The following is a 9862-nucleotide window of genomic DNA, read 5'->3' on the forward strand; positions in this document are numbered from 1 at the left end:
TTGTATTTTCTTGTATCTATATTTTGCGGTATACTTTTTTGTGTGTTCTCATCTCTTTGTTGTCATTCATCTCATGTTCTCTTGTTAAGTTTGATTTCTTACAACTCTTGTATCACTGTATGCAATTGACTATTCTCCCATTAAAACCAATCACATCTCCAAACAAGTGTTTGATTCTACTGGTTTTGGTGTCAGTTGTATACTTCCCTTAAAGTTGCTTCCTTGAAGAAAAGATTTAAATACAATTTGGAAATTTTATTTATCAATTGTGTATCTCTTAACCATTTGCTTTTCAAAATTTATGTTTACTACATGTTTCTATTTCCTAAATTATGTTCTCTTTTAATTAGTATTCTCATTGTCCTTCTTTAGATATCTTTCTTATATCTTTCCACCACCATGAATCATGTTGATAATGTTTGTTTTGTGTGTTTATTTTTATTAATAAAATCAACTCTTTCATATATTTTATCTTATTTTATCCTCAAGTATGATGTGTTTTTGTATTTTCTTGTGTTTTAGTTAGTTTATACTTGTTTTACCTTTAATATCTCTTTTAAGTTTGGTAAATAAATAAATATGGAACATTTATGGTGGAGGAAAACAAGTTAAAACTCAAGGAAGCATAGTTGGATAAGAAAAGATGAAATTTTAAAGCAATTGTCCACTAGGTTGTGTCAATCGTGTCCAATGCTGCAAAGTCAAATAGCAACTAATGCTACAAAAGAGCCTAGCGTTGAGTGTCACCTGGTCATGCAGAGTTGGCACTAAGCGATCTGAGCGGTGGTTTGACAAAGATGTTTCACATTTTATTAAATTAAAAGTGATAACGATATGCCATTGAGTGATGACATTACTGATATGTCAACATAGGTTATTTATTTATGTCTTTTGCAAGGATTTAGGTAATTCTTTTCCTCCCACATCCACCTTGAGCAATAATGAGAAGTCCTTAGAGGCTATCTGGGTTGTTGGAAAGTTCTCTCATTTCTTTTTGGGGTTTCAACGTTCATTTATGGTGTTGGTGTTTTTGTTTTCTCCTTTTAGGATCTAGGAGGGAGAGAATATATGAATTGAAGATGAGGAATCAAACGGATCATTAATCATTTATGCTCCAATCTAAGTTTTCTTAAATCCTAAATCCTAGTATTTAATTTCATTAATCTAATTTACATTAGACGAATGACCACGTGTTTTTGTTTTCTCCTTTTAGGATCCATGAGGGAAAGAATATATGAATTGAAGATGAGGAATCAAACGGATCATTAATCATTTATGCTCCACTTTAAGTTTTTTTAAATCCTAAATCCTAGTATTTAATTCCATTAATCTAATTTACATTAGACGAATGACCACGTGTTTTTGTTTTCTCCTTTTAGGATCCATGAGGGAGAGAATATATGAATTGAAGACGAGGAATCAAACGGATCATTAATCATTTATGTTCCAATTTAAGTTTTCTTAAATCCTAAATCCTAGTATTTAATTTCATTAATCTAATTTACATTAGATGAATGACCACGTGTTTTTGTTTTCTCCTTTTAGGATCCATGAGGGAAAGAATATATGAATCGAAGATGAGGAATCAAACGGATCATTAATCATTTNCATGAGGGAAAGAATATATGAATCGAAGATGAGGAATCAAACGGATCATTAATCATTTATGCTCCAATTTAAGTTTTCTTAAATCCTAAATCCTAATATTTAATTTCATTAATCTAATTTACATCAGACGAATGACCACGTGTTTTTGTTTTCTCCTTTTAGGATCCATGAGGAAAAGAATATATGAATCGAAAATGAAGAATCAAACGGATCATTAGTCATTTATACTCCAATTTAAGTTTTCTTAAATCCTAAATCCTAGTATTTAATTCTATTAATCTAATTTACATTAGACGAATGACCACTTTTTAGTATTGCATTAACACAATTTGTTATCTAAGTATAAGTTCATTAAAAGGATACTAAGATATTATAAATAAGATAAATCCAATTGTTAATTAATTGTATACTTTTATACTTAATTAAGTAATTAACTAATTTTAGTCTTAAATGTTTTCATAATTATAAATAGTCGACAAAACGAAGATTGAAAAAGTATACATCCAAAATAAAAGAGGACGAAAAGATACACAATTGAGAAAGATAATATTATTGTTCAAAGTCATTTTCCTCTACTAATAACACTTTTAATGAATTATGTAATTTCCATAGGATTATGGATATAGACACACCACAAAAATTTCATACATAAATTTAACATTACTTACCTGAATTTTTTTTGTTACAATTGATATATTAATTGGATTAAAGATGAATTTAACCAAAACATTGCATTAACAAGTGTTGTGATTTTGAAAAAAAGAAAAAAAAAACTTTTAGGATGCCATGTGTCTCCATCATGTCCACTCAATCTTTTAGAGCTGCATCAGAACCGATTATTCTCACTTAAAAAAAATGAATTATTTAAATAATTATATCAACTTGTTTAACCAATCAGATTTAGTCCACGTACACAAATATGTTAATAATTAATTATTTATGTTCTTAAAAGGTTCGTGGAAATTTCGTGGAAATTTCACAAAACTTTAATAAATATGTAGTGTTTGGACATGTTACAATTGATATCTTAATTCATACATAAATTTAATCATCAGTTATACATATTTAACTAAAACGTTACACAAGTTTATAAAATAAGTATTGTCCAACAAATAAATAAGGTTTAAACAATTCAGTTGTTCCTATTTTTGGATGATTTTTCCATTTTGATCCTTGTCTTATTAGAATCCCAATTGAGTTCATGCTAATTTCAATCAATTAAGTCTCTGGCGTTAAATTTAGTTAACGGGGTTAAATTGAGTCCGTGCTAATTTTAATCAATTAAGTCTCTGGCGTTAAATTTAGTTAACGGGGTTAACTTTTTCGCACAGCTGGAAGGATGACCTGTTAATTTATGTAAACGTGGTCTATTTAGAGTTGAAACGTCGCATGAACTAGAGTTGAAATTGATTGAAATTAGCACTTATGGGACTCAATTCATGCCACGTTTCAACTCTAAATAGGCCACGTTTATAGAAATTAACAGGTCATCCTCTTAGCTGTGCAAAAAAGTTAATCTCGTTAACTAAATTTAACGGCAGGAGCTTAATTGATTGAAATTAGCACTTATAGGGACTCAATTGGGGATTCGAATAAGACGGGATTAAAATGGGAAAACCTCCCGAAAATAGAGACAACTAAATTATTTAAACCAGTAAATAAATAACAGGTGAAAGTGTAAAATGAGTGTGCATTACAAGGAGTTGAACGTTACATTGATTTTAAATGGAATAATCTTAAAACTTTAATTTTCACACTATTTTATTTTTTAATTAAAAAACTCTATTTTTACTTTATTTTTCTTCTTTTAATTTTTTATTTTATTTTTCTACAGCAAACACATCCTTAAAAACATTAATTAGCATTTAACTTGTAATAAATATATTAAAAGTCATACACAAGCAATCATTAAATAAATGTGAAAACTGTTTTACACTCTTAACCTTTAATATATATGCATAACTGTGGGTACTTGATTAATTGATTTTACCATCCACATTTATTACTTAATTTTCGGTTAAATTTTTTTAATATTATAATAAAAATAACATAAATTTAATTCAATTAATGTTATTGAATGTATAAATATGATATAATAAAGCAATATAAATAAAGGGTTCATTTAATGAGTTATTGCAATAGATGAAGAAAACAAAATCCTGAAAAGCATTACAAATTGATGGCTTACAGGATTTTCAATTTGACTGGCTCTCACCAATAACATTAAATCAAAAGATTCCTCTTCATTAGAAATGCAAGCAAAAACTCAACCCCACCACTTTCATATTTCACAAAACCACAAAACGAAAACCAAACCAAACCAAAACCCGCGTTTGAATCCAAAATTCAGTTTCAGTGACTTTGTTTTTTAGTTTCACATTTTCCCAGTTCTCTCCCCTTTTGCATGCAGATGAGTTGTCATGTGCTTGGCAAAAATGCAAGGCTAGCAAAACCATCGGTTACATATTCTGAGTTTTTCATTCAATAACATTGCATTTGTTTTCCTGATTTCTGTAATTTTTGTTTTTTTCTACAGCTATAGCTGTTACTAGGTTGGAGCGATGATATGTTAGTATGTGGGGTTATACAAGTTAAGACCTTTGCTTTCCTTTCAGCATTAATCTAAGGAAAAAGGTGGTGAAAATCTCATCAGTATTTTCTTTATCAGGTTTGGTTGCCTTTGTGATATACTGAAATGCAAATTGGCATCTCTATAAATTCCCTTCTTCAGAATTCACAAAACTCACCACAGAAAAAGTTTAACCAAACTCAGAAGTTTAGTCTCTTTTGCAGGTGAATTGAAAAAAATGGATTTTGCCATGGGAGCTGCAGGTGGATCTGGAGATGATGATAAACACAAGCACAGTCACAATAAGAGCTCAAACAAAGGGAAAAAGGCCTACCATGGTCACAACTCTGATAGAACATCTAAGCTTGAAGAGTAAGATCACTTTTACTTCTCAACAACTTCTTTCTTTTATTCATTTCAACTTTTCAATTTTCAAGGATAACCTTCTCTCAATCTAGATCTACCTCTTCCTGTATCATAAAATTTATGCAGTTTTTTCAATTATTTATGCTGAAAATCACTATTTTTTGTGGTTTGGTCTTGATTTTCCTTTGCTTTGGATTCAAAGAATGAAAATCACTGATTTATTTATTTATTTTATTATATTTTTATTAATTTTAATTTGTGACCAATATTATTTCTCCTCATTTAATGAGGAGAAGTTGATTTCATTTTGACTTCTTTTGTTTTTGATCTCGTGAAAGATGATGAGAGTGGGCATGACACGTGAATTTAGGAATTTGAAATATAATTCATTTCCTTTATATCTAGTAAGGTTTAAAAAAAATTAGTTGAATGCAATGTATTAAGCTAATACCATTGAGAAAGATTGGTTCATTGGGGAAAATCTTAATGATTATAAGTATTTGGGCATGAGTTTTCTTAATTTAAATTAAATTACCATATTAACAACTTTAAATCTAATTACCAGTGTTAAACAGTTTATCTTTTCCATCTATATCTGAATTAGACATTTTTTTTAACATGCTATGGCTTCAACATTTACAATGTTTATCCTTTGATACTTTTAATCTTTTTTTCTTGAATACGCTATGTTGTAAAAGCCCACTTAAATAATTCTTTTCATTTTTTGAATATGCAACGGTGTCAACAAAATAGCAAACCTTTAATATTGAGTGATAAAAAGGAATTTTCTAAATTATTTTTTTATAGTCAATAAAAAATATATTAGTGAAATAAGTATGGTGTTCCAACCCAAAATGTAAAAAAGCAAACATTCATAAACACAAAATATAAGTACTATCCTTCGAACAAAACTTTTCCATACACAATCAAATTTATTATAAATCAAAATGACCTTGCATTTTATGTTTCTGTTGGCATTCATTTCGAGTCAAATTATATTTCTCCTTATAGATTATCTCTCACACATGTTATGTTAATTAGTAAGAAAAAATATATATTTTTCTCATTTTCTCTCTTAGTAGAAAATAAGAGAAAATTATTCTAGAAGTATTTGTAGGAAATTGACACGAGTCTGAGTCTAAGTCCTCGTTTAGTAGAAAATAAAAGAAAATTATATAAAAAATTATCATTTTAAAATTTTAGATTAAAATGATATTAACTCATTATTTATATTTTATTGGTGTTTCCCTGATCATGAGTCGTGATCAATCACAATACCCATTAGTAGTTTTAAGCCCATTGTTTTAAATATTTCCAACCTAGTATTATATATTAATTTTATACATGATGGTTATGTTTCAATAACTTTAACTTCCAAACATATTGAATTAAAATTATATTTTAATCCCCTCCAATAAAATTAATACAGAAGAAAAACTTAAAAAAAAAAAAGATAAATTTTTCCATTACCTTGATGATTATTGTTAAATTAGAAACCATGAATTACATTTTTTATATTGCTGATGTATTTTCCCCCGTGTTTTACATGACATATTCACACACTCTCTCTACATATACATATTCTTGGTTACTCGTGTCACTTTCGTTCACTTTCGTACGGATATTTGTCGTTTATATAACTGTATTAATTGTGATATTTATTGTCGAGTTAAAGAATGTTCCGGAAGTGTCCACATCCGACAAAAAGCATAAGATTGCAAATGGCAGAAGAACTGGGACTTGAGCCAAAACAAGTAAAATTTTGGTTTCAGAATAAGAGAACTCAAATAAAGGTAATTTATATTTATTTTCTTTTCATATTTATTAAAAAAGTTGTTTGAGTGATAATAACCATTTTACATTTTACATGTGTTTGATTGAAGACTCAAACTGAGCGAATAAATAACAATATCTTCCGTATTGAGAATGAAAGGATACGTAAAGATAACCTCTTGTTGAGAGAGGCATTCAAAAATATAACTTGTGCAACTTGTGGAGGTCCATCAAACGATGAAAATCGTAAACATTCTCTAGAACAACTTCGTCTTGAAAATGCACGTCTTAGAGAAGAGGTTCTTCACTGATTTCATCATTTTTTACATTTCAATAACTTTTTACAACTGCAATGTATGATGCATGTTTTTTTTTTCAGCTTGAGAGGCTGCCTAATGCTCTTGCAAAGTACATGGATAAATCAGTATTAGACCTAAACATGATGAACTACACTCTTATGAGGGGATCTTCATCGCGTGCTCCGTTAATACCTGGAAGTTATCTGAGACTAAATGGTTCATGTGAAGATACCATGCTCAATCGTGGGAGAAGAATAACACAAATGGAGAAAACAATGATGTCACAAATTGCAGTGACTGCTAAGGAAGAATTAATCAAGCTTCTGTGTACCAATGAACCCATATGGGTCAAATCTTCAGATCATCAAAGATTTGTTCTTCATCTAGAAAGCTACCAAACATTCTTTCCAAGGATTAATCACTTCAAGAATTCCCAAGCTCGTGTAGAATCATCAAAAGATTCACTGGTTGTGAGAATTCAGGCAATGAAATTAGTTGACATGTTTCTGAATTCGGTCAGTACTCAAAAATCCACACTTTAATATATTGTATGGGGAAATAGTTTATTCAAATCTCTGTCTCTCTTCCTTTACATAATCATATCCATTTTTATCCATTAGGAACACTGGACAGATCTTTTCTCAACAATTGTTACAAAAGCTCGCACAATCAAAGTAATTGAAAATGGTTCAAACAGAAGTGGAGTTTTGTTGTTGGTATACCTCGTGCAAACCTCGCTCTGTGTAATCAGTTTCTTTGTTACATTTATATAACAACTGAATACCTCTTTTGTTTTGCTTACGTAGATGAGTGAAGAGATGCATGTTCTTTCACCTTTAGTTCCATCTCGGGAATTGTTCTTCCTTCGTTATTGTGAACAAATTGAAGCACATTCATGGGTGATAGTAGATGTTTCTGTTGACTGCACCACCGGGAACAACAATCCTACATATTGGAAGTTTCCCTCTGGATGCATAATTCATGAAATTTCAAATGAGTTGTGCTGGGTGAGTATTATATATATAGATAAATACATTGGTGAACTAAGTTACCCTCTAGTATATGTATTGCTATTATAATTAGGTCATTATTTTCATCATGTGTGTATATGCATGTACATGGATGAATGTGAATGATATTTGTCTTGTAATATCTTGTATTCCTTCTAGATTTCTTGGGTTGAACATGTGGAAGTGGATGAGAAGATTGAAACGCATCAACTATACAAAGATATAGTCAATAACAGCATTGCATATGGAGCAGAAAGATGGCTTTTGGAACTTCAAAGAATGTGTGCAAGATTTACAAGTTTTGGAGATGAAATACCTGATTATGACATCAATGGAGGTTCTTATTTCTAGCTTTATTCCAAACCTATTAATATTTGTGCATACCTAATTAAGACTATATCTATCATGAGTTTTCAGTGATAACTGCTATGGGAGGAAGGAAAAATATGATAAAGTTTTCTCATGGAATGCTGAAAAACTTCTATGGAATTTTAAATATTTCAAGTAAGACAGAGTGCCTTGAACATTTAGCTGAGGAGAATACTGATATTATGGTTCTTGCTGGGAAATACACAAATCCAAGCCAATCAAATGCCATGATTATATTCATTGCTACTGCTTCTTTTCGGCTACCTCTCCCCTCGGAATATGTTTTTGACTTCTTTAGAGATCCAACAAAACGTGCTAAGGTTCAGAAATTCAACTTTTTTTTTTTTAATATTTCTTCTTTACTAGTCTATTTATTTGTTACTTTTTTTATTTAACAGTGGGATGTTATGTGTTGTGAGAGTCCAGTGCACGAAGTTGCACGAGTCTCTGTTGGAACTAACCCTAGCAACTGCATATCGATTATACAGGTACTCAATACCATATTATAAGTGAATGTTTGATCATTATATACTGAAATAATTAGAACAATAGCTTTAGCTGAGGTTTTAATCAAATTCTTAAATTTGCTTTTGTTACTTTTTTTATTGGTATGAACTTGGCTAAACTATTTTTAATTATTCATGGAACAGCCTCTTCACCGAACTGCTAATAACACGGCCATTATTCAGGAAAGTTATATTGATGCTTTGGGATCATATGTTGTGTATTCTCCTGTGAATATATCTGACGTAAAGATGGCTGTAAATGGTGAAGATCCAGCAAGAATGTCAATCTTTCCATCAGGCATTGTCATATCAAAAGATGTTCAATCTATCACACATGCTTCTGCATGGAGTAGTGGAAGTGGTGATAAGAGAACACACGGTACTCTAATGACTATGGCTTTTCAAATACTGATGAATGGTCCAACAACTATGGTAGCAGAATCCAAGACTGTTATTAAGTCTCTCATGACCTCAACAATACAAAATATAAACCATGCTTTGATAAATGGTTCTAATCTAGAGTTTTAGTATTTTTTTCCTTTTTATATAAGATGATATGAATGGAAGTTTTGCTTCCAGAATGTTGGGAGTGGTTTGTTTATGTGCTATTTTTCATAATAATAAGACAAACATTTGCTTACATATATTTTAATTATACTTATAACTATACACATTTTTTATATTTTTATTTTATACGCATTTTCTTATTAATAAAGATAAATATATTGCAGAGAAAATCTACTTGTCTCAATGTAAGAAAAATAATATATAATGCATAAAAAATTGCAACAAATGCATAAAGTTCTCCAACTCTTAGCTTTCTTTTCTATTCCTTAAAAAACTGAGATATTAAAAAAAATTAGTATGAGGTTGTATAAACAACACAATATATAAATTAAATTAAATTAATTATATTCTTATTATTATAGTATTTATTACTACACCTTGGTTTGCAAATGATTGAAGATTGAAACTTTAAGAAAAAGTTACAAGTGGTCTGTATAGGTATATTCTGTCCTGCAATAACAATTGGGTAAATTTTAGTAAGTTACTTACTTTTTAACTGAAAAGGTAAAATTTGATTGATTCATATAATTTATATCTTATTTTACATGCTATTTTGAATGTTTTATAAATATAAAATATAAATAAATTAAAAACATATTATGCACTGTTTTGTATATAGTTTTTAACATATTTAAAAAAAAAATACATCACAAAACCAATATGAATAAAATATAAAAACTCTGTTAAAAAATTGTGTGTGATTTGATTGAAGGTGTCACGGTATATTTAATATTTTGTTAAAATAGATTTTAAAAGTATAACTTATCTTTTAAAATATTATATATTATAAGTTAA

At 29.3% G+C, this 9862-nt stretch overlaps 1 protein-coding gene across 1 annotated transcript; it reads left to right on the forward strand.

The window, feature by feature from the left end:
• Nucleotides 1-4150: 4150 nt before the first annotated feature.
• On the forward strand, nucleotides 4151-9086 carry LOC106774846 (homeobox-leucine zipper protein HDG11-like). The gene is made up of 11 exons (XM_014661877.2): nucleotides 4151-4276; nucleotides 4402-4549; nucleotides 6219-6336; nucleotides 6427-6615; nucleotides 6696-7130; nucleotides 7236-7331; nucleotides 7422-7622; nucleotides 7785-7962; nucleotides 8043-8314; nucleotides 8393-8482; nucleotides 8645-9086. The coding sequence occupies exons 2-11, from the start codon at nucleotides 4416-4418 to the stop codon at nucleotides 9026-9028; spliced, it is 2097 nt and encodes a 698-aa protein (XP_014517363.2). The 5' UTR covers nucleotides 4151-4276; nucleotides 4402-4415; the 3' UTR covers nucleotides 9029-9086.
• The last annotated feature ends 776 nt before the right edge of the window (nucleotides 9087-9862 follow it).

This window comes from Vigna radiata, chromosome 10 (assembly GCF_000741045.1).
Source record: "Vigna radiata var. radiata cultivar VC1973A chromosome 10, Vradiata_ver6, whole genome shotgun sequence".
In the NCBI taxonomy this organism is placed as follows: domain Eukaryota; kingdom Viridiplantae; phylum Streptophyta; class Magnoliopsida; order Fabales; family Fabaceae; genus Vigna; species Vigna radiata.

Bases quoted from the DNA above. Each gene is read 5' to 3' on its own strand.
- LOC106774846 (XM_014661877.2), top strand. From the start codon at position 4,416: ATGGATTTTGCCATGGGAGCTGCAGGTGGATCTGGAGATGATGATAAA. The intron at 7,332-7,421 runs GTATACCTCGTG...TTGCTTACGTAG, and splicing joins GAAGTGGAGTTTTGTTGTTG to ATGAGTGAAGAGATGCATGT. The intron at 8,483-8,644 runs GTACTCAATACC...TTCATGGAACAG, and splicing joins ACTGCATATCGATTATACAG to CCTCTTCACCGAACTGCTAA.